The sequence below is a fragment of the Bicyclus anynana genome, chromosome 11 (assembly GCF_947172395.1).
Source record: "Bicyclus anynana chromosome 11, ilBicAnyn1.1, whole genome shotgun sequence".
NCBI lineage: Eukaryota > Metazoa > Arthropoda > Insecta > Lepidoptera > Nymphalidae > Bicyclus > Bicyclus anynana.
In genome coordinates, this window is record NC_069093.1 from 10,838,974 (window position 1) to 10,864,040 (window position 25,067).

The 25,067-nt window shown below is 35.7% G+C and overlaps 1 protein-coding gene across 1 annotated transcript in view; it reads right to left on the reverse strand.

Annotated features, from left to right (window-relative positions):
* The window catches only part of LOC112049066 (sodium-independent sulfate anion transporter), a 64,916-nt gene that overhangs the window by 3,305 nt on the left and 36,544 nt on the right, over window positions 1-25,067 (reverse strand). The window contains exons 7-11 of the mRNA XM_024086823.2: window positions 19,750-19,911; window positions 18,027-18,167; window positions 10,321-10,466; window positions 8,129-8,389; window positions 1,191-1,335 (exon numbers count right to left, since the gene is read on the reverse strand). Of these exons, the coding sequence (XP_023942591.2) occupies window positions 1,191-1,335; window positions 8,129-8,389; window positions 10,321-10,466; window positions 18,027-18,167; window positions 19,750-19,911 (855 nt within the window). The remainder of the gene's footprint in view (window positions 1-1,190; window positions 1,336-8,128; window positions 8,390-10,320; window positions 10,467-18,026; window positions 18,168-19,749; window positions 19,912-25,067) is intronic.

The window sequence follows — 25,067 nt, forward strand, 5'->3', positions numbered from 1 at the left end:
CGACGGACATTACACGCCGAAACGGGATCAGCGCGTCACTTCGTTATTATATACGAACGGAACGTGGAGCGAAATAATCGCCCCGCTGAGATAGCTTGTGAAACTCCTTTATTTCTTTTCTTTTGCAAAATCTTTGTAAACTCCTCTTGAGAATGTTTCAAGTACCCACCCAGCTTCGTAAAGAAGAAGAGTATTTACTCGTACCTGGAGTAAAGGTCCTATGTAAATGAGAGTATACTTTTAAGATATTATTATGAGGCAACTTTCTTACTTTTACTTTTACTTTTAATATAATATTAAATAATGTATTAAATAAAGACATATTTTGTCCCTATGCTTCAAAGACTCGATGATCGCTATGTTCGCATGGCTCACGGAATTGACAGAAGATTATATGAAAACTTGTCAAATATTGCTCCCCACTTTTAGCATTGGGAACAACTATTGTGAGCCGTTTTGACGTGACAACGTCTTATAATTCGATGAAGCCAGCTGCACGCTCGAAAAAAGATGACGTCATGCGTCGTTCCCTCGCTCTAGGGTTGCCAACTTTATTTACAAGAAATAAAGTATATTCTGGTCTATGAAGATTATTAAACAGTATTTTAGAAAAACGAACATTTTCTCTTGAATAATGCAACCATTCCATCAGTATTTTCTTATGACGTAAACTCTCAGTAAAAAGACTTTACAGACTGTCTGTTTGTCTCTGATTACAAATAGGTTTATTACCATTTAAAAAAATACAATATTCTTTACATTACAAGCTGCCAAGGGTGCGAGTCGGTTACGCACTTGCACTTTCCTTAATATTCATTTTAATTTGTCTAGCAGAAACAGAAATGCATCATCTGCGAAAATTTCATCACGGATCCTGAGACAAAGCCTAAAGACAGACGGACGGATGGAAAGTGGAGACTAAATAATTCCCCTTTCCTATTTAGTCTTTTGGAACGGAACCCTAAAAATAGACTAGGTACCTACATAAAATGCAATTTACGATCATGTAGTCGAATTATCTAGATCAATGATTCCCAAAGTGGTAAGTAGGGGGTCTACCCAACACGGAAAAACATGGCAAGGGGTCTACGACACAAAAAAGTTTGGGAAACTCTGACCTAGATAATAGTAGGTACATTAGATCTTCTACACATAGAGTAAATATTTTATGACCATAGTAATCCACTCACCTACTAGGAAGACTGCTAAATCATCAGTATCACAAAACAAAGGGTCCTGTATGACACTTTTCAACTGCTCCTTGATAACAGTATTCGCGTCGCACCAGACCACGCGGCCGCTCTGAGACCACTCTTGCACCAGCATTTTCAAACTCTAGAAAAAATACCCAGTATTAGAAAGTCACACTAACCAGTATTATGTGCATTTTTTTTATTTTCTACAAGTTAGCCCTTGACTACAATTTCACCTGATGGTAAATGATGATGCAATCTAAGATGGAAGCGGGCTAACTTGTTAGGAGAAGGATGAAATCCACACTCCGTTCGATTTCTACACGACATCATGCCAGAACACTAAATCGCTTGGCGGTACGTCTTTATCGGTAGGGTCGTAACTAACAACGGCCGAAGCCTCTCACCAGCCAGACCTGGACCAATTAAGAAAGCCTCAATCGGCCCAGCCGGGGATCGAACCCAGGACCTCCGTCTAGTAAATCCACCGCGCATTCCACTGCGCTACGGAGGCCGTTGTATGTGAATCGTGATGTCTTACTGAAACGTAGCAAAACATTTCATAATTAGCCCGTGACTCCATTCGCGTGAATCTCTGTTTTTTACAAGTCTCGCTGGAAGAATAGATTTTTCCGGGATAAAAAGTGGAGTTCTGCTGCAATGTCTAATTTATATCTATACCAAATATCATCTAAATCGGTCCTGTTGCCGTGAATAGGTAACAGATAGAAAAACAGACTTACTTTCACAACATCCATTATTATCCATTATTATCCTTAGCGATAAGGCCGCCTTTTGTATGCTGATCTCTTCCTAATTTGTTTTTTATTTCACTTGTTTTTGTCTTTGTGGTGTGCAAATAAAGTATATTTATCTTATTTATCTTATCTTATCCATACAATTATCATATCCTATGTGATTGTTGTGTTATTTTTATGAAATGAAAAAATGAGAAAATCGCGAAGTGATTAGGAAATTATTTAATAACGAGTTCCTTATTGATATATGCTAATCGAACAATATTCCATTATTCTATCTATTAGTCTGATATATCATGATACTTTCTATTTCGATATTACTCAGAAATGGGATCTTCGCGAGAGGTGTTTGTGATTTTTAACTGTAAAAAATGCAATATTTCTCCACCACAGGGCCCTGGGCCTGTAGCTTTGTGGCACGTCGATTCTCTTTCTACGATCGCAAACGCTACGAAAATTAAAAATGTTACATGCGAAAATTAAATTTATGTGACATTCGTTATCGACAGGTCACGTAATTAAGTTATGTTATCGATCGGATCCGTCAATCCCATATTTATTTAGTTTTCGAAGCGACGAGATTCGACGTGTTATATGAATACAGGCCCTGGTTACTACATGTTTTTATCTATGAAATGCACGCCATGTGCTTGTGTCACGATGTGTTATGATGGGATATAGAAATGTTGGTAAATGTCTTCGGAATTTCCAATGCATCATTACAGAAGTATTACAATACAATCATTTTCTTGGTATCGATAAGCCGATATCGTAGAATGCTGTAAGTAGAGCCAACACAATTTATTTTTTAAACGTAAAAAGTTGAGTTATTTTCCATAGGTTTACTACGCTTATTAGTTTTCCAGTTTAAATTAACAGTTGGTATGCAGCATAATAAAGTTAAACATTTCGAATTTTTTTTTATGTAAATCGCTGTACGCGGCAAAATATAAATCACAGCTGTGAAATGAGTTCCCGTTTTGGGTTATTTTGTTGTTGTTTATTTTTACTGGCGTTCGTTCAGTGCATAGAGCAATTAACTATGGAGATGCATCGCACCCAAAGTCACCAACAAAATTATCTGTCGTTTTTTAAGGGTCACGAGGTAAACCCATAACATCAAAAATATGTAACACCACAAAACTTATGTATTTTGTATCCTTACACTACATACAACTTTAAATCTGATTCACAATACACACACATGTACCTAATTGTTACACAGAATATTCCATTACTTGATCGATGTTTTGCTGTTGCATCTGGAGACACGATTCTTATAAGATATTGTTCTTATAACTTTGATATAACTAAGTTAAAATTACTTACAATTTAAACATAACTTAGTCCTTTAGGTAACTAGAACCACTCAACTACACAAACCGGCAATTAGCTTGAGCTCTATAAACGACGAAAACAATTACAACAATGAAACATCGATTTTATAAACGCGTTAGATCGTTGATCTTATAGTTTGACAGAGGGCGAGGCATGTCCCTATATAATTCGTCTGAGGTCCACTGGCGTGCACTCCATAGATGAAAAAATACACTGAATACCCTGAGGACAAACCTGTGTTGGAGAAGGATTTTTTTTAAACCTGCACGCTACTACACTGCCTTAAGATTAACTCTAGAGCCATCTAGTTCTAAACTCAGATTTTCAGGACAGTCGGAGGAGAGACTTACAATCGAATGAATGGTTTCATCATCCTATATTACAAACGCAAAAGTTTGTATGAGTATCTGTTACTCTTTAACGCCGCAACGACTAAACCGATTTGGCTAAAATTTAAAATAAAGATAGATAGATAGAATACCCTGGATTAACCCTGGGCTTTTTGTCCCGAAAAATTTCAAGGTTTCCCGAGATTGTTATTATTTGACGCTACGACTACTTACTTAACCGATTTAGCTGAAAATTGGATTGCATCAGCTAGTAATCACCGTACTATAGGGTTCCCTCCTTAAACTCGTAAGAGAGGATATTATAGCGTATCCCCACCATGTTGTTCCAGTGCGGATTGGCAGGATTAGGATGATAAGTAATATTTTTTTTTATTGAAAATTATGTAGGAGAAGTACGAGTATAACAGAAGAAACAAAATTAATGATTTATTGTTCTAAAACAAGAAAAAAACATTCAAAACCAACTTTGATAGAAACCAAGCTATGCTTTTTTTCATTAAAACCAATAAATATTTTTCTACTGTTAATATTTTTTTATTCGAATTTTGAGGGTATTTTGTCATCTTCACAGAGATTAAAATCAGTTTTTCGTTGTGGTTTCGCGTCATATAGCAAAATAATATTGCCATCAATTTTTGAAATAAATTAGCTTTTATTTACCGCCTCTATAATCCAATATCAAAATCACACAATATTTTAATAATATTGCATAAACCAACATATTAATTAAATTATAGCACGGCGTTAAATCTATGAGCTACAATATGGATAGATAATAATTGCAGCGGACGCTCCCATCAGTTTATTTCCAGTGGTTACCACACGTCCGAATATCAGAGAAAATTATTGGATATTACATTATAACAAAACTAACGCAGGGGTGTTAGAATAAGTTTGTTTAGCTGGACAATGACATCCAATCAATAGGGTAATTGGCTCATATCTATTATAAACAATATTAATTTCGTGCAGTATATGGAATAAGGATCCGAAATATATTGATATCAATTAATAATTTAAAACGTATTTTTTTTAGTTTTCCAAACGTCGCTGTGGTCTATTTTTTGACGTCACTTGATGTACTTGGAACTTTATAATTACCTATATAGAGCAGGGCATTTAGAAGTGTTTGTAAAATCGGCTGGGATAGTTGAGCGGCTAAGGCACATCTGTAGGTAAGATACATCTATTTTAATAATCTGCAGATACCTATATTTATATACACTATTTTAGAGTTCTGTATCTAAAATCCTATGCTATTCCTTAAAGGAATCGCTTTGTTGTCCGTCTATCTGTCTGTCTATAAAGACCGTTTTAACAGAATTGCGACGAGGTATCAAGTTGAAATTAATACTGAAGTATCATATGGTATAAGCAGGTCTGCAATATCTTCGAGCTATGAATATTATGGGATTAAAGTTTTTAAACGAAAGCCCGGTAAAAATCTACCTTACAAAATCTATATGAACGCAGAGCTACACGTAAATACACTGCATTACTCCCCACTCAATTTGAACGCTATCATCCTATTCCATAATACACAAACACCGAATTAATAGCGACAATATGACAGGGGTTGTAGAGCAAATTGCAATAAAGCAGATAATAATTAGAGCTCGCTCGCGTCAGTTGTTCGCAGCACGCGACCGCACGCCGCCGCCCGCGTCACATCATATGCATGCTGCGTTACACCGCACCGAGCGCTATAACGATTGCTTTCGTTTCATTATTATCATTAAGTAACTTGACTAATAAATAACTATCAACTCCTTGGCATTAAGCTTCTAAATCATAAAGCCTCATCAAGTCAGACATTTATTACTATCATTAATATATCATATAATAGTACCTAATTATAATTAAGCGCCTACTGTATTAACCACATCTTAATAGGTTAGTTAAAGTATTTTTAAACTCTGTTAAGGGTTTTTGATCTAAAAAACGTAATCCTCAATGGTGATTATATTGTGTCTGTCTGTCTTTCCTTTTGTATGTCTGTTTTTCAAATGTCTGACTGTAATTGTTTATGCAATGACCATTTTCTCAGGAATGCGTGGATGTATCAATTTGAAATGGATATCAAATATACATGCCTGGAATCCCTTGGAGCTGTAAAAAATTCTGTGGAAAATTTTGGACTTTTTTATGTACTACAATGGACAGAATTGACATAACCAAACTTAAACTAGGGGAAAAGCTATATGTTAATACACTGCGTTACTCCCCAGTCAAGCGTTGTTGGGCGTTATAATCCTATTCCATAATACGCAGCTCTTTCTCAGAATTGCGATGAATATGCATGTCTGTAATATCTTCGATCTATAAATATAATCTAATTATATTTTTTAAACGAATTCCGGTATAAAAATAACTAACAAAATCTATACCATGGTCAAAGCTACATTTAAATACACTGCATTACTCCCCACTTAATTTGAACGCTATCATCCTATTCTATAATACACAAACACTGAATTAATAGCGACAATATGACAGGGGTTGTAGAGCAAATAGCAATAAAGCAGATAATAATTAGAGCTCGCTCGCGTCAGTTGTTCGCAGCACGCGACCGCACGCCGCCGCCCGCGTCACATCATATGCATGCTGCGTTACCGCACCGAGCGCTATAACGATTGCTTTCGTTTCATCATCGTTAAGTGAATCGACTAACAAATAACTTTTGAATTTATTGACAGTAAGTTAATTGACAAGGCATACAGCCTTACCAATTTACATCATCATGTACTTTCTTGTAAATATTTCTAACTTTATAAGACACATCTATAGGTATAAATTGGTAAGGCTGTATGTATATCATGTACTTTCTTGTAATTACGAGTATTATTACCTTTATTAGGCACATCTGCAGGTACATTTATTTTCATAGACAACCTGCAGCTACCTGAACATTTTTACACACTATTTTAGAGTTCTGTTTCTAAATTCCTATTGTAATCCTTAATGGAATCGCTTTGTTGTCCAATGTCCATCTATCTGTCTTTCATTTTGTAGGTCTGTAAAGACCATTTTTTTCAGAGTTGCAAAGAGGTATCAAGTTGAAATTAATCCTAAAGTAAATATACAAGTCTGCAATATCTAAGAGATATAAAGATAATGGAGTTACAAGTTTAAGTCGAGTGCCCAGCATAAAACGAACTTACAAAATCTAGATGAACGCATAAAAGCTACATGTAAATACACTGCATTACTCCCCACTTAATTTGAACGCTATCCTATTCTATAATACACAAACACTGAATTAATAGCGACAATATGACAGGGGTTGTAGAGCAAATAGCAATAAAGCAGATAATAATTAGAGCTCGCTCGCGTCAGTTGTTCGCAGCACGCGACCGCACGCCGCCGCCCGCGTCACATCATATGCATGCTGCGTTACACCGCACCGAGCGCTATAACTATTGCTTTCGTTTCATTATCGTTAAGTAACTTAACTAATAAATAACATTAACTCCTCAGGTAGTAAAGTTTTTGTAAAAAAATGCGACTTCGTTCGCATGGAATTTAGTTTTTCACAAATCCCTCCCTCGGGAACCATGGATTTTTCCGGGACAAAAAGTAGTATATGTGTTAATCCAGGCTATAATATATCTTAATACCAAATTTCAGCTAATTCGGTTCAGTAGTTGAGGCATGAAAGAGTAACAAACATTCATATCATCAAAATCATCAGTTTTCGCAAATCTCAGGAAACCATGGATTTTTTCGGGATAAAAAGCCTATGTGTTAATCTAAAGTAAAATCTATTTCCATTCCAAATTTCAGCTAAATCGCTTCAGTATAGAGTGACAAACATCCAAACATCCATACAAACTTTCGCGTTTATAATATTAGTAGGATTATTACTAAAACCTATATTATTGGTGTATTACTATTTACTACACCTGTGTCTCGGAGAGCATGTTAAGCGATTGGCAACGGTCATTATCAACATCTGATAGCGATTGAAAGTCAAACAATATCACCGTCAACTCGCATTGAAGCAAGGTGGTACAGATAGGACTAAGTCCAAATACACGCTCATTTAAAGATAGATAGATAGATAAATAGATAGATATTTATGGGGCTCTAGACGACGCCCCGCGATTTCACAGGCGTAGTGCCCCTTCCACTCACAAATTAAAAACGCTTCCTATTGGTAAGAGAATTTTCAAAATTGGTTTAGTAGATTCAGAGATTACCACCGACAAACTCACAAATTTTAGGTACCTTTTTATAATCCTTATACTAATGTTATAATTGCGATAAGTATGTATCTCTGTCTGTCTTTTTATTTCTTACCTGTTCACTGCTAAAAATAGGAACTTTGGCAGAACATAGTCTACTTATCCTGTAAATTGATTAGTTCCTGAGGGATTTGTAAAATCAGAATTTCACGCAAACAGAGTCATAGTTACAGTGGAGTTATGAGGCTTCATAGGATGTGATAAAGACAGGATGCATAAAAAGAACAACAATAAAACGAACTCACCTGTAGAAAAGTGTAATCTAATCTATAGAGCGATGCACAATGCATAACTAGTACATTCGTATTCACTATCTGAGGTATCGCCCCGTTTCCTACAGCGCCGTTTGGTACCGTCATATTCTCTATCCTCACATCAGGGCTGTTTATTGTATCACTTGGTTTAGAACTTTTCAGCGATGTCAATCTCGATCGAACTTTCTCCGCGCTTGCAAAATGAAGGCCGCCGATCGGACGCACGGAATGATGCGGCAAATGTATTCCATCCTGAAAAGAAGTTTGAGGTAAGAATAAGACTAGCGCCGGTTTCACCACATGAATAAGTCTAACCGTAAGTTCTGTTTTGTTCTCACTTTATGTGAAACTAACCAATAGTTCCCGTTCCGGTGAGAATATGAGGATAAAAAGCCTATGACACTCACAAATAACGTGGCTTTGTAGTAGTTAAAGAATTTTTTAATATCGGTTCAGTACATACAGAGATTACCCCCCTACAATATCACTAACTTTACCTCGTTATCGAACTTATCAGTGTGCCTAGTGGGAGTTTTGAATATTTTCATACTGTTACTATCGTGTTAACGTAAACGCGAATTTATATGGATTGAAACAGTTGTGCAGTAGTGCCAGTAGATGGCGCTGTTTCAATTCCTTCCAAATTCGCGTTTACGTTAACGCGATTATTAAACGATATAGAGTATTAAACTGTCACTAGGCCCACTGTCACGGTATTATATACAAATAAGATCAATTATGTAAAATTGTAACGTTAATAACTTTTGAAAATTCAGTTACAAAGATTAACCTAAACAAATATTGCTATTTAATTAAATAACAGCTTATAAACATTTATAGTTGTGTGACCGAAAACTATAACCGAGCGCACTGCCTCGTGCGATGCATTCACACAAAAGTAGGTACGTAACTTTTTGTTTGGCAACATTTGCTAAATAATAACATGTTACTTGGAATAACAAGCAACACAACGTTAAACAAAACACAGTTAAACCATACAAAGTTTTTGACAGTTTTATTAATGTTGCTCTTCAAAAAGTAACTCTGATGTGGAAGCACTCGAATAACCCTTTAGTTTTTAGTGTGAACAAGTGGTCGTGGTTGCAGCGATGAGCGATCCTTTCTGTGCAATGCTCAGGACTACTTTCGGCGATTGACTACAATAAGGGAACACGTCACCATGGATAATTCGTGGATTGCCTGGTCCTTCTCCATGGCCGGTAACCAATTTCAAATCCTGAGCCCCGGCAAACTCAGGGCGCCTCTCGTTACTTTTGTATCCATATTTGCAACTCTCATGGGATGAAATCGTAGCAGTGATCACTGTTCAGTGTTAAGAAACCAAGGTGCATGGCTATACCGCCGTTAATCGGTCGCCAGAGCCTCATCCATTGTCTACCAGGAAGCAGTAGCTAATTGTCCAATATCGTCATTAGACGCGTGCAGGTGAGGATGACAGTAGAGTCGATGGATCAAAGATGGTAAGCGCCGTTCTCCCCTTTTTTTCAGGAGGAAAAAAATCTTCATGGACATCCTGAACCGGATAGTGCCCGACTCTTACTGGCTAAAAATAACCCTATATCCGTACCTTGTGTAATAAGTTTTCTTTCTTATAGGTAAATAACTGTATAAGAATTGCGTAAATTTGTAAATACCTTTGTATATATGATATAATTATATTTTCTTCTCGCGTTGTTTTTTTTTTTAGTATTAGTTAATTGTAATGTATTATTTTAAGTTTAAGTTATTATTATTGTTCATTTTAGTTAATAAGGTTGTTGTGTGCTGTGTTTGTGGCGGCATCTGGTCAACGGTTCCAACTGAAAACCAGCGCTGCATGCTCTTTTTATTTAAAGAGTATGTAGCATTATGCTGAGTTAGATCCGTTTACTGGGTTGTGCCACACATCGCAGGATATTGTTAAAGAACAAATTGTGTTGTGTGGCATAATTCACTAATAAAGCTTTTTTTTTAATAACCTGATCCCAAGGTGTCCCTTTTCTCCCCTATATCAACATCTAATATAGTAATAGCTTCCCTGTATCATAATCCTTAAGTGTAGGTGTTAAGCCTCATGTGGCATTTAATACACCATACCAATTTAACACTTCTCCAGACTAATTTTATCACATCATGCCCTTTTACTATTAAATGAAAGAAAAAAGAAAATACCGTACACTTACGTCTACATAAGTGACCTCCAAGGGGGGTCGAGATTGGTAATACAGCAGCAACAGAATGTCGATCGCCACTCCACATCCCAGCCCAATCTCCACGCCGAGCACCAAGCAGCACAGGAATGTTCCCACCAATGGAATCAAATCCAATCCTGGAAGTATTTTATATAAATTACGGATCTACGTCTTAAAGGCAGCCTTAAATTTAAAAAGCGGACAACGGTAAGCCACGGCAAACGGGGGATGATTCCGACGAGGAAATAGTATAGTGGCCACGAGTGGGGACCTACTTACATGGTGGCCACTAATATTGATGCTAGGAGACGTGGCTGTCGCCGTACATACTGTCAACAATACTGGGAGCCAGACCACAAACTCTTAAATCCGTAGCTATTCGATAATATTTCGACATTTCGCACCCTGAGGGCCTAATAAGCGTATCACAGGGTCGTTTAGTACAGAAACGTATATTGTGGTAAGGCCAGTTATTTGCCTTATTTGACGCTATAGTTTTAATGTCTGGGCGGCCGAGCGGTGCTCAGCTTAGACCTGGCCCCCCGGTTCGGTCCCCCCACTAGGTGGACCGAAGACATCAAGCAGGTTGCCGGGAGCCGCTGGAAGTCCATAAAAGAGGCCTATGTCCAGCAGTGGACGTCCATCGGCTGACAATGATGAAATAGTGGATAAGTTTTTATAAGCATTTCGATACTAGATAAACAAAATGCAACCTTTAGTAAAACCAAAAAAGCCCACGATTACCTAAGCTAGAATTTTCCCACAAATGGCAAAATAACTTTAAGCCAATATTGCTCTATGGAAAATACCGCGTCGAGCGGCAAAAAGGTTTCGCCTCAGAACCAAAATCGTATTGAATACAGGAAAAGCTTACAAAGGGCTATGATTGGGACCCATAGAATCCGGCGTACAAAACTGTTTGATACCGACATTGATATACAATACATCCTAATCCAAGATATAACAATTATAATAATATATTTAGTCGTCATGAACAAAACCATTTTAATAGTGCCGGAGATGTTTGGCTATTTAATATTCATCAAAATAACTATACAGACAATACCTATCTAATTTAATAACATTAATGTTTACATTTTTTAATCAATTTTATATTTTGCTTTGCAAATTGTATAATTCGCTTACAGGCCTTAACTACATAACTTCTGTCAGGTTATTTAATAATAATTTATGATAATGAATCAGATTTTAGACAGAGTTTTATGTAAAAACAATTAATGTATTTTAGAATTATACTAGCGTAAAAATTTTCTGTAAGAATTTCCGTTAATGTTGAAAATACTGAATAATTTCAAAAGTAATTGGACATACTCTGACAACGCACATAGAACCATTGGACCAACAAGATCAGTTATCTATTTCATTTTAACAGCTATGTTATATTTTAGAATTTAAACTATCTGAGTATTTATTAGAGTACGACTCACGCCGCGTTGCAAGACCCAGCTCATGAGTAAGGGCCGTAGCAATTTTAGCCGTATTTTATAATAGACTAGCCGACGCCTCGTGGTTTCTTCCGCGTAGTTCTCGTTCCCGTGAGAAACATCGTCATCAACCCATATTCGGTTCACTGCTGAACTCGAGTCTCCTCTCAGAATGAGAGGGGTTAGGCCAATAGCCCACCACGCTGGCCCAATGGGGATTGCCAGACTTCACAAACGCAGAGAATTAAGAAAATTCTCTGGTATGCAGGTTTCCTTACGATGTTTTCCTTCACCGTTTGAAACACGTAATATTTAATTTCTTAAAATGCACACAACTGAAAAGTTGGAGGTGCATGGCCTGGACCGAATTCGAACCCACACCCTCCGGAAACGGAGGCAGAGGTCATATCCATTGGGCTATCACGTATTCCGTTACTGGGCTATTCCCGTGACAATAAGGGGATAAAATATAGACTATGACACGCAAAAAAAAGGTAAAATCAGAGTAGTAGTCTCAGAGATTACCCCCTACAATACCAAAAACTTTACCTATTTATAACATAAGTATTAGTTTGAATTAGCAATGTTATATCTTGCGTTTTCTTATATCATCGTCTCCAAACCGTCACTCGCTCAATGAAGTTATCTCTCCAAATCAGCGGGTAAATAGACACTGTTCCGTACATTGTGTCCCTTCTGTCGTCTTAATTTGAATCTCGAGGCATTTTAAAAGGCGGCAGCTAATTTTGTAACGAATTCGTCGTTTAACGCGAGTCTCAATTTCGATACTACAAGTATATCTAATTAAACCTACTTTCTTCTTAAAATCATTAACAACCCATATTCGGCCCAATATTGAGCTCGAGTCTCTCTCTCTATCTCTCGAGTAAGGCCGTCCACCACGCTAGCCCAACGCGGATTGGCAGATTTCAAATACATAGAGAGTTTAGAAAATTCTCAGGCATGCAGGCTCTATTTTTCCTTCACCATTTGACACACATAATATTTGATTTCTTAAAATGTACAAAACTGAAAATTTGGAGGCTTTTAAAATGTTTATGATAATTTATTCTCATGGCCAATTAGGTACGAGTACCTACTTTGTTATATTTACAAATCAGTATTTACTAAAAAAAATAATTGAATATAATAAATAGTACCGTTACCGTTACCGGTATAGTTCCGGTACGATGCCGTGTAAAAACCGAAAGGGGTGTGGATTTTCATCCTCCTCCTAACAAGTTAGCCCGCTTCCATCTTAGACTGCATCATCACCTACCATCAGGTGAGATTGTAGTCAAGGGCTAACTTGTAAAGAATAATAAAAAAAAAAAGCAGTAAATTGAGTACAAATCGAATCCAACCTCTTAATTACAAAACAAGGCATTACGCGTAAAGGCGAAATTATACACAACATCATTATAAAATCCAAAGTCAATCAGGTTAAACCAGAAACATCATCATATTCCTTCTATTTATATCCATTTGCAGATAATTCTTGAAATTGTAAAAGCAGTTACAATATTCTAGGAAAGCAACATGCATTATAAATCAGAATAATGTCAGGTGAAACTATTAAAGAGAGTGCTCGAGTCCATAATAATGAATTATTTATTGGAGGCTGAATATGAGGGTGGATGCGGCATACGCTCGCCGGCGACGCCGGAAGGGTGGGGGTGCATGCACTCGGACCGTTTGGAAATTACTAAATATGTGTTATTATGGTTTCTAGAAATTTGCCACTCACCTTTGATGTTGTGATTTTATTTAAATGAAAGCATTAAACTGTTACATAGTCTGTCCGTCTGTATTTTTTGGCGGCCTCCGTGGCGCAGTGGTACGCGCGGTGGATTTACAAAACGGAGGTCCTGGGTTCGATCCCCGGCTGGGCAGAGATTTTCTGAATTGGTCCATTCGGCCGTGGCTAGTAACCACCCTACCGGCAAAGACGTACCAAGCAATTTAGCTAATATAATTAACATTATTTTACAAGTTAATTATATAAATTTAAAAAGTTATATAATTAACTTGTAAAATAATGAAAAAAAAAGAAAAAAAAACGACTGCAAAATCTTTATCATAGAAAGGAAAATGCTAATAATGTTCCTTTTATATTAATCTATCGGTGTCTACACCTTCTCTGATAGCTCCCGGGGGGATTAGGTTGTACCCGCGGTAATCAAATAAGGCGACGAGACGCCAATCTGCGAGTACTCCGACAGAATTACCTGCTTACTTATGTATGTAGTAAAATTGAAGTCTTTTACACGACTCATTTTATACGGGACTGGTTACAATCCAATTATCTCTGATTGCGGAACACAGATTTTGTGTAAAAATATTTTTATAAAAATCCACGTGTTTTGGTGGTACTACGAAAGAATTTTTTTATAAAGTGTTTGTTACTAAACTCCTCTGAAACGGCTGGACCGATTTTTGTGCATATCAGCTATGTGTGAGAGATAGAGCCGTGATAGCCCAGTGGATATGACCTCTGCCTCCGATTCCGGAGGGTGTGGGTTCGAATCCGGTTCGGGGCATGCACCTCCAACTTTTCAGTTGTGTGCATTTTAAGAAATTAAATATCACGTGTCTCAATCGGTGAAAGAAAACATCGTGAGGAAACCTGCATACCAGAGAATTACCTTAATTCTCTGTGTGTGTGAAGTCTGCCAATCCTCATTGGGCCAGCGTGGTGGACTATTAGCCTAACCCCTCTCATTCTGAGTCTCACTCGAGCTCAGCAGTGAGCCGAATATGGGTTGATGACGAGTACGAGTGAGAATCGGCCAATATTGTATTACGTACTTCTAATTCTAAAAATTTAAAAGGCAAAACAATGTTTGCTGAGTCAGCTAGACCGGGATGCAAACTCTAGATCTCTCGGATGTAGCGAATGCGAAACAACTTCCAATATTATCTTTTCCCCTTTAGCTGATCGTAAAGACCACAAAACAAAGATAAAGCGCTAAATATAGTAAACACTACAGAACATAGACAAAACGCTAAAGCAATAGCTTAGCACTTAAAAAGTCTGTGCTACCCTATAGAGCGGAAGATAGAAGGCTTTAACCGACTTCAAAAAAGGGAGGAGGTTCTCAATTCAGTTTTAAGACTGTGCCAAAAAAAAATTAAATAAACTTCAAGAGCCTATTTGGAATAGAAAGGACATAGGACGATGTTATTTTTTGCTTTTTAGAGTAATGCATCTTTGAAATTGGTTATATTTTTTTGTTAAAAAAGATTTTATTGGAACAAACGGCTCCAAAATTAAATTAATTAATGAAGATACGAACATAAAAAAGATATTTTCATATATTTCGTAAGAAATATCAGATATTCATCAAACTCGGAGATTTGGTATCACACTCACTCCTCAGGGAATTAGATTGTATCCCGCCCGTGTAAATTGTAATCAAGTAAGACGAGGCGACAATATGCGAGGATTTCAGTAATAACTTACATATGCACATACTCATATTGAATTACAAATCCCATATCCGTAGAACTTCGTCAAGTACTGACGATCTTATATTTTTATTTTCGCGACATGAAGTATCTTATGAACTTCTTCTTACTACGAACTCAAATCGTGCCAAGTATTAAGTGAATTCATCGAGTAGTTTCGGAGTGATACATTTTAAAAAAATGCTTTTTTGTGTTTTTTTTTAATAGATTGGCCTGAATTGGAATATCATGATAAAGAAATGGATGTTCTTAATGAAATGAGCTATACAACTAATACTAAGCATTTATTCAGTCCATATCCTCGACTTGACACCAAAGAAGTTTTGTATAACAAAATAATCGACCAACAAACCTCCTGGCTACATGCAGAATCGTAATCTGCATGCTTTTCTGAGTTCGAAACTGTAAACAGAATGCGTCCCTTCAATTATGTACACTCAATATCTCATAGCACCTGGTCTCTATTATCTATCCTTTATGACATTTTTATGTCATAAAGGATCGTGCATTGTTAAATTTTATTAGAATGAAACAGAACCTCGAGAATTTTAAAAAGAGAATGCATTGAATTATAATGTAATATAATTTAAAGAGAAATATGGCAAAAGTTTAAAAAGAAAGCTAATAAATCAACGCCCACTAAAAGGGGAACATAAATTCCGTGGGAAGGCGATGAAGCCAATTACCAAATATAAATCTAATTAATGATCCTTAAGGAAATGAGAATGGTACCCGAAAATTTAAAGCAACTTTGTAAAGCAATTAATAAAACATATACAACCTTCAAAATTACTCGAAACCATTATAATATGCCATATTGATCAATTGATCCAAAATTAAAAGTTTAAGTGTTGTAACGAACTTAATTTTCATATTAAGCTCTCTTTTTAAGTTTCAAAATTGAGTATCTAACAAAAAATTGGTTCAATCTGGAAAAGCAAGCAAGAAAATGCCGGCATAAAATTGTACAATAAAAAACCTCTTCATAACAAAAGTTTTATACCAAAAAGACTTTCACTAAAAAGTTGAGCCCTAAAATCTGCCGTAAGCTAAAGTCCCCTAAAAGAGGTTTCCATTTATTTTTCAGTATGCAAAATTGCAAAATAAGCCGTAGCTAAAGCATCACATGTACTGACGTTATGTATGGCTACATTAAAGGATTCGCTTGCTGCGGAAGTCAACCTCGACAAACTCTAATAGAGTCATACAGCCAAAGTAATCGTCCCCTTCCTGCAGGCACGGAACATACGGCAGCGTAACACGACGAAAACTGCTAGAAAAGTTAATTTTCTATCCTTCAAGTACAATTTTTATCTAGATGAATGGTGCATTATATTTCTGTACCTTATGGAAAAGTTCGTAATAATCAATTGAATGCTTAATACGTATAAACGTAACAAACTAATTCACAATCGCATTTATTCGTCAGGATTTGCCGCGAAAATGTAGTAAATAATTACGTGCTATGAAACTTACATGCATGTAAGTGCATACTTTTGTTGCATGTAAGTTTCATACCCTATACCTTCGTTAATACATTAGAATATTTCATACTCCATACATACATATAAAAAATACAATTTTTCTTTGGCATGAACTTACGTAAAGTAGCGTCTGATTCTTTTTAATAACTACAAAGGCTTTCAGTGGATATCCTAATGATATTCAAAATAAAAAATATTATAAACCAGAAGAAAACTCTCATAGATCTACTAATGATTACATACTACTTACTTACTTAATAATTCTGACAACAGAAGCTTTATAACGGCGCCAATTTATAAATTTAAAAATATTTTCTAATAGGTTGACACTGAATATTATCAATTGAATACAGAAAAACAGTTGTCGTTTTGATTATAATAAAAGAGTGTGAGATTGATTTTGAATTTTCATATCAATAGAACACCTTCAGCCTAGCAAAATCTTTTAATTGTTTATGCACTGACATTGAAAGAGTAGTTCTAGAATAGACTAATTCCTGTATACTACTATATGTATAGTAAATAGTAATATGGACTAGGGCCCAGTAGATATAGTCTAGTCAATAAGTGCATTGCGTTTGCGATGTAGAGCCGCGGTCGATGCAGAATTCCCTGCACGTATGTTTCCATTGACAATCTAGAGGACCACACAAGGCCTCCGGGGGTTTATTCACAATGACAGGCGTCACGCAGACGGCACACTGATGCAAAATGAAACGCGGCACCCCCATGCTCGTCTCCCTTTATGTGCAATTATTTTTACGGAACCGCCATGATGCGAGGAATGACGCGCCCGTAGTTAAAGGAGGCTTTTTTACCCTTGAAAAGACTATAAGGAAATTGAATTGTTGGTAGCAGCATTTACAATTAAACGAAGAGTCTTTATTATTATTGGCGTATCCTTTTTATCTCCAATTAGTCGGTAAGACTGTATTATTAGTGGATATTTCATAATAATCCAGTGGGCAGGAACCAAACTTATATTGGTGTCAAGTAGACTTAATTGACGAGCACTTTAGAAACTTCAAGGATCTCTAATTCTCTCTAAATCAGTAGGTAGTCTTAAATTTACAATCTAAAGTTATATTGAGTAACCAGCTGACGCCGCGCGGTTTCACCCGCGTGGTTCCCGTTCCCGTAGGAATACAGGGATAATATAGCCTTCCTCAGTAAATGGGTATTAACACTGAAAGAAATTTTCAAATCGAACCAGTAGTTCCTGAGATTTGCGAGTACAAGCAAACAAACAAACAAACTCTTCAGCTCTACAATATTAGTATAATTATATGTAAATACTTACTGCTAGTGTTCCATAGTCTTTTTATTATTGCAATATCAACCATATGCAGAACAGCACAAACGATGACAGCTGCCAGCGCTGCACGGGGTATGAAATAGAAATACGGCGTCAGCAAACCCAGGGTCAGCAAAACTATGATTCCTGTTAAAAAAAATTAAAATTAAAGACTTTACATCTATTAGAAAGAAATCTATCAAGTAATTTTTGACGTGACAACGTCTTATAATTCGATGGAGCCGGCTGCACACTCGAAAAAAGATGACGTCATGCGTCGTTCCCACGCTCTAGGGTTGCCAACTTTTTTACAAGGAATAAAGTATATTCTGGTCTATGAAGATTATTACAAGGGCTAACTTGTAAAGAATAAAAAAAACGCCATGTGAAAATTAATTACAAAAATATAGTTAAAAAGAAACCGACCATTTTTCATACAATGCTTGGCTCAAGTATCCATACTTAATATTATAAATGTGAAATTGTGTGTCTGTTTGTTTTTCCGTCTTTCACGGCAAAATGGAGCGACGAATTGACGTGATTTTTTAAAAGGAGATAGCTGAAAGGATGGAGAGTGACATAGGCTACTTTTTGTCTTTTTCTGACCCACCACTTACCTAAAATGTGTGGTGGAAGTTTGTATGGAGTATTCCACAATTTCCAAGACAGAAAGCTAATAATTATTTTTTCACAATTTCCAAAACAGAAGACTAACTAACCATTCTGAGAGGAGACTTGAGCTCAGCAGTGAGCCGAATATAGATTGATATAGATATTGAGTATAAAGAATATATACAATGATAGCCAATATCCTTTTTTTGTTAAAACACTCGAAAGCTAACCATCTGTGAACATGCTAATAATAATAATCTTAACAGAAATGATCAAAACAAAGGATGTCTTTAGGCGTTTGGATCGTGTTTAAACTTATTAATCATCAAACTTGTTCGTAACAGAATGTTGTACAAATTATTACAAAATTAAAACGAAAATTGTAGGATAAGAGTCCACTGATATATCTTTATGACTTCTATACAATGAAATTAAAATTAATATTTAAGTAAATCATAAAATAAAATTCTATGATTGCTAATTTTATGATGATTATTTTCATTTTATTTTCTTAAAAAAAAAAGAAAAATTAAGTGACGTTATAGGTCAACTTCTAAAATGACGGCAGTGTTTTAAAATCGTAAATTTTGACAAATGTCAAATATAGTCAGTCATATTTTATGTGGGTATTATCTATATAATTCTTATTCCTATTCCTTATTACAATTATTAAAAAAAAATTTGTTAAATCAATAAAAAAACCTGTTATACTACTACACTACAGTACAGACTATACCAGATAAAGTTACTTAAGATAGACTTACAATAATCAATGAAAGCAAGCTAACATTTGACACAGTTTATAATAAAAGTGGCAAGTTCAAAAATATTCAAATAGACATAGATTTATACGACTCGACGTTACGTTTAGGAAGGAACACTGCAGTCTATAGATAAACATAATACCTACTGCTTACTTATTACATTTATCCATATTTATGACTTTTGTCAAGTGCTTACCAGTATCTATTATAAAACTATGTGCTCGCCACTACATACGTGAGCTGGCTCTACAATATAGGAAAACTAAGGTTTCCTCGCTACAACCTACGACTCACCACTTCAGTATAAATCGCGTCTCAAGATTTACTGTATGGTCTTCATCTATTATAAATACCCGTATAAAATCCCGCCGCAGGCGTCCTCACACCCGACGCGTCGCTTACAGCGCTTCGCGTGAACGAACCGTTCACTGGGAACGAATGGAAAAAAGCGCCGACAATGTTGCATGCGCCCAATGCTACTATTTCCTGAGTTGCGTCCAACGTTCTGCCTTTAGCTGAAATGTAATAAAGTTCGTTAAGTCATCGAGGTGGGGATTAATGTGTATTTGCCTTAAGGACAAATGGGAAACTATCCCTGAGGCAAATTAATATTTTTAAATTGAATTATGGGGACAAGAAAATACCACGCCAACATTTTAATACTTATTTATTTTTAACCGACTTCCAAAAAGGAGGAGGTTCTACGTTCGGCTGTATGTATGTCTTTTTTTTAAAATAACACTAGTTCATTAATAAAACAGTATAAATATCGTTCAAAAATGTCATAAACTACATTTCTCGTCAAGTACCTTTTCTCTTTTTATTTATTTTTGTTTTTTATTTGTTAGTTAAACTTAGTGTTTTTTTATTGTATTGTAATAGTTTTTTTTTTATTATTGTTTATGTACAGTAGATTTAATACAACATTGTCAACAGCGCAGGGTGCGCAGAGAAACTTTAATAAGTTAATCTATGCACCTTTTACTGTAACATTTAAATAAATTAAATAAATAAAAAAGTATGAAATATTTATTATAAATGGAACTAGAAAATATAAATATCCAGGAAATTTTGACTTAATTTTATTAACATTTCACATGACATTAATTCGAGTACATATTGATATTTCAATTTCGAACTCGTCTTTGAGCCAAATTGAACGAAAGTTGAGACGATACTTTCATAAGCTGTATTTTTTTAAAGATAACTTTGAAAAGGCTTAAGAAAGTGGCGTGTAAAAAACCCTTCAAGTAACTTATATCCAGCAGTGAACGTATTTGGACCATGTAATTTCCCTTACATTTACGTAAACGTCATTAAAATGAATGTTCCAAAATTACTGCAGCTAAGCAATTCTCTAGACGTAAGTAATTTGAAAAGAATTTTAACACGTTCATAGTCTAGTGAGCCCAAAATGGGCTTACATCTATTTCTCTTCACAAGTATGTGAGCCCAATGTGGGTTCATAGTACGAGTGACTATTTGTAGTGATTTCTATTAACCTATTGGGATTATATACGAATCAGCGATGGAGTGATTAGTATATATTTTATTTTTAATCCGCAGACGAACTAAAGTCACTGACATAGCTCAGCGAGTCGCGAAGCTGAAGTGGCCATTGGATGATGGGGTCTCAAGCTGCTAGAATGGCGACCCCGCACCGGAAAACGCAGTGTTGGTCGACCTCCCACTAGGTGGACCGAGGATATCATGCGGGTTGCAGGGAGCCGCTTGATGCTGGCGGCTTTAGACCGATGTTCTTAAAAAGTCCATGCAAAAGGCTTATGTCCTATAGTGGACGTCTACCAATCGTTATGATTATGCAGTGGACGTCTTCCTATCAGCTGATAATGATGATGATGATAATGACCCTATTGTGTTTTGTGGGGTGGTAAGATAACTTTCTACGGAGACTGTGAACGGGTTAAAGACTAAGATATTAAAAAAAACTGCTAACACTGACAAATGGCGTATATACCCATTAACGCGCTCCACACGGAGAGTGTGTAATGCATTTTAACCAAATTATTCCGCGCTCAATTTATGTATCTGGCTGCTGGCAACGTACACGTATAATGACAGTTTCCATAAAAGTAACACAGGTTCGCATAACGACGCTTTGTATGGGAACGGCTTTAATAACACCACACGTAAACGATACGACACCGGTTTCACTGACAAAGCACTTCTTTTAGTTTGGTTACGTCATGATACAAAACAAATTTTACTCGTGTGTAATAAATAAAAGTTAATTTGATTTTTGTAATATATTACGCAATAAAAATAACAATCTGTACCTATTTATTATATCTAACTAAACAATTGCAAAACTTTTATTTTATTCTAAAGCTTAATTTACATGTGATAACCTTCGAAACCAAAGCCAAAGTAATTTACTCAGGTCGATAAAAACCACAAAAAAAATATTGTCATTTCAGAAATTTTTAAAACTTGATTTACTGTTTTCTTTCAGTTACCCTTCTTTGTCTCTTTATTTTTGGGTAAAATTACCTATTCAATGTATTAAGGCAATAGATTACTTACTACTCTTATTAAAATCCATACTAATATTATAAAGCTGAAGAGTTTGTTTGTTTGTTTGATTGAACGCGCTAATCTTAGGAACTACTGGTCGGATTTGAAAAATTGTTTCAGTGTTAGACAGCCCATTTATCGAGGAAGGCTATAGGCTATATATTATCCCCATATTCCGACGGGACGGGAACCACGCGGATAAAACTGCGCCGCGTCAGCTAGTTTTAAATATACATAAATAACCGATGAATACCACATTTATTTGAACAAAATAATGTTACTAATGCAAAAGTTTGGTTGAATATAACAATGTATGAATATTGATCACGCCTGAAAAGCTGAACGAATCATAATAGATCAATTTTGTCTATAATAAAACATAGAGTATTTTTTATTAAAATTTTTTTTTTTATTAATTTCCTAATAGGAACGGGATGGGTATAGCTAATTTAATTGTCGTGTTCAATCGAGTAACTTCTAAGATAAAATGTATAACTGTTAGACACGTCGTGTAGTTCGATGAATCGTTCGTTGTAAACTGGTGTTTGGTGGGATTCTGTTATTTTCAATGAATAATGCACACAGCTTGACAAGACAAAATATAAATCGTACCTATTAACAGATGACACTGACCTGAATTTTCGGCTACATTTTTAGCATTGGAATTGTTGTTAAGTATGTGTGTACCAATGCAAAGAATCTTATTATTCGTGTTCCATTTTTATAATGTGTAGCTTTAGTGTGATATTCTTTTTTGTTACTAATAATAATAATAATAATAAAGCCTCTTTATTTCCCATAAACCTTAAACCTAGTTACAATATATTCTCTAGTTTTTACTTAACATATGTTAGAAATACTAAATAATGTTCATTAATTATTGTGTTAATTTTAATTTTTTTATTATTATAGGAATCCCTTTGATAGGGTATAGGCCTCCTCCAATTTCTTCCATTCATCTCTTTCCTGCGCTATTTTAATCCAGTTTTTCCCTGCTATCGAGATTATGTCATCTGACCATCGCTTCTGTGGTCTGCCCGCGTTTCTTTTTCCTTGTGGACCAGTCCATTTCGTGCTTTTAAGAGTCCAACGCTGGTCTGAACATCTCGCTACATGGCCGGCCCAGCTCCATTTTAGTTTCAGAGCTTGGTGTAATACATCTGTCAATTTTGTCTTTTTTCGTATTTCATGACTTCTTATCTTTTGGATTTTCCTTATATGTAGCATGCTTCTCTCCATTGCTCGCTGACATGTTCTAATTTTGTTACTTATCTTGTTTGTAAACGTCCATGTTTAAGAGCCATAGGTCTTTTTGTTACTATGTTGTGCCTATTTCTTAAGGGAATTGCAAAAGCTGAATCGTTTATATAACTTCTTACTTGAAATCAAAATATTATAAAAAAAAAATGCTGTAAAAACTACGATTTCTGAAGCACAAAGCTGCTATAAAATCTGTAAATTCAATAACTTTTATTTGCAATTAAAAAGTGTTGTTTTTATAATGTTTTAAAATCTTGCTCTAAAACGATTTATCCATTCGATTCTGGTGAGCATTCTAGCGAGCAGCTGCTGTAGCCAAGTGGCACGTCGATTCTATTACTACGATCGCTAACGCTTCAAAACTAGAATAATGTATGGGAATGACATTTGCTATCGACAAGTCACGTGATCAAGATCTGTCATTTCCATACATTTTACTAGTTTTCGAAGCGTTTGCGATTGAAGAAAGAGAATCGACGTGCCACTTGGCTACTTTATTTACTTTATATACACTGAATTTACAGGACGGAGGTCCTGGGTTCGATCCTCAACTAAGCCGATTGAGGTTCCCTTAATTGGTCCAGGTCTGGCTGGTTGGAGGCTTAGGTCGTGGCTAATTATTACCACTCTACAGGCAAAGGCGTACCGCCAAGCGATTTAGCTTTCCGGTATCATGTCGTGTAGAAACTGGAAGGGTGTGGATTTTCGTCCTCCTCCGAACAAGTTAGCCCGTTTCCATCTTAGGTTGCATCATCACTTACCATCAGGTGAGATTGAAGTCAAGGGCTAACATGTGAAGTTGTAGGTCTTTGGATCTACTAAACCTAAAAAATTCTTTTACCAATAAAAATCCACCTTGGTTTTGAATATCATAGGCCATATTTTATCCACGTTTTATGTTTTCTCAAATATACGCGCCATATTTATTTTTAAAAACTAAATTCTGTCACTAATCCAAACCGCAATCTGTGCTCCATTAATTCACGTATTTTTTTATTAAATATTAAAAACCCGCAAATTGGAGTCTTAATTACAAGCAGAATAAAGTCTACATTAGTATAACACGACCAAATGTTTGCTGTACGTCTCATTACTGCTGTTAATTAGTAAGCATAACCAAAGACCACTCAAGTCGTTCTGAGGGTTGCCATTACTACCCGGGACTTTTTAAAATGTTAAGAGTGTGCAATATGTAATTTGGTGGTTACAAATGGTTCTGGATCTCAGATTCTGGAAAAGTTAGGAGCCTGATATTTGGGTAAATGATATTTCAAAGTTAGTTCTTCGTTATGACTATACAAAATACACAATTTGTAAAACTTTTCTCGATAGTTTATTTTTTTGAAAAATACATGTTTTGCTCACATTTTGCTTTCAATCTCAGGAAAAGCAAACTTATTTTCTTAAATGTTTGTTTTGTATAAAAAATTAGGTATATATCTTGAACATGGCCATTTTGTTTTTCGTTATGTTGTTTAATTTACTTTCAATTAGGTAAAAATGGTTTTGGCGCTCACGTCATAAAATTTGCGTCGCGCGTCAATCGCTCCGTGCTTTTCACTCACGTGAAAGTCAAATTTCGGCGTCTCGTTTGCGCTTCGAATTTTATCCATATCGTACCGACGCGCTGCGCGCTTTTAATAGCAAAAAAAACTGACAAAAAAGTTATATATATTAAAACAATTTCTAAAACAAAATTTTGGATTTTATTTTATTATTACATTTATTTATATAATATGTATGGTGGATAATTAAATTTAAAAATTGTTAATTTATTAGTATGGCAACCCTATTCCGTCTTCAGTGTTTACTCTGCATTACGTTACGCTTTACTCTTTCAACCTAAGACGACTTTCATGTTAAAAGTGTTCTATAT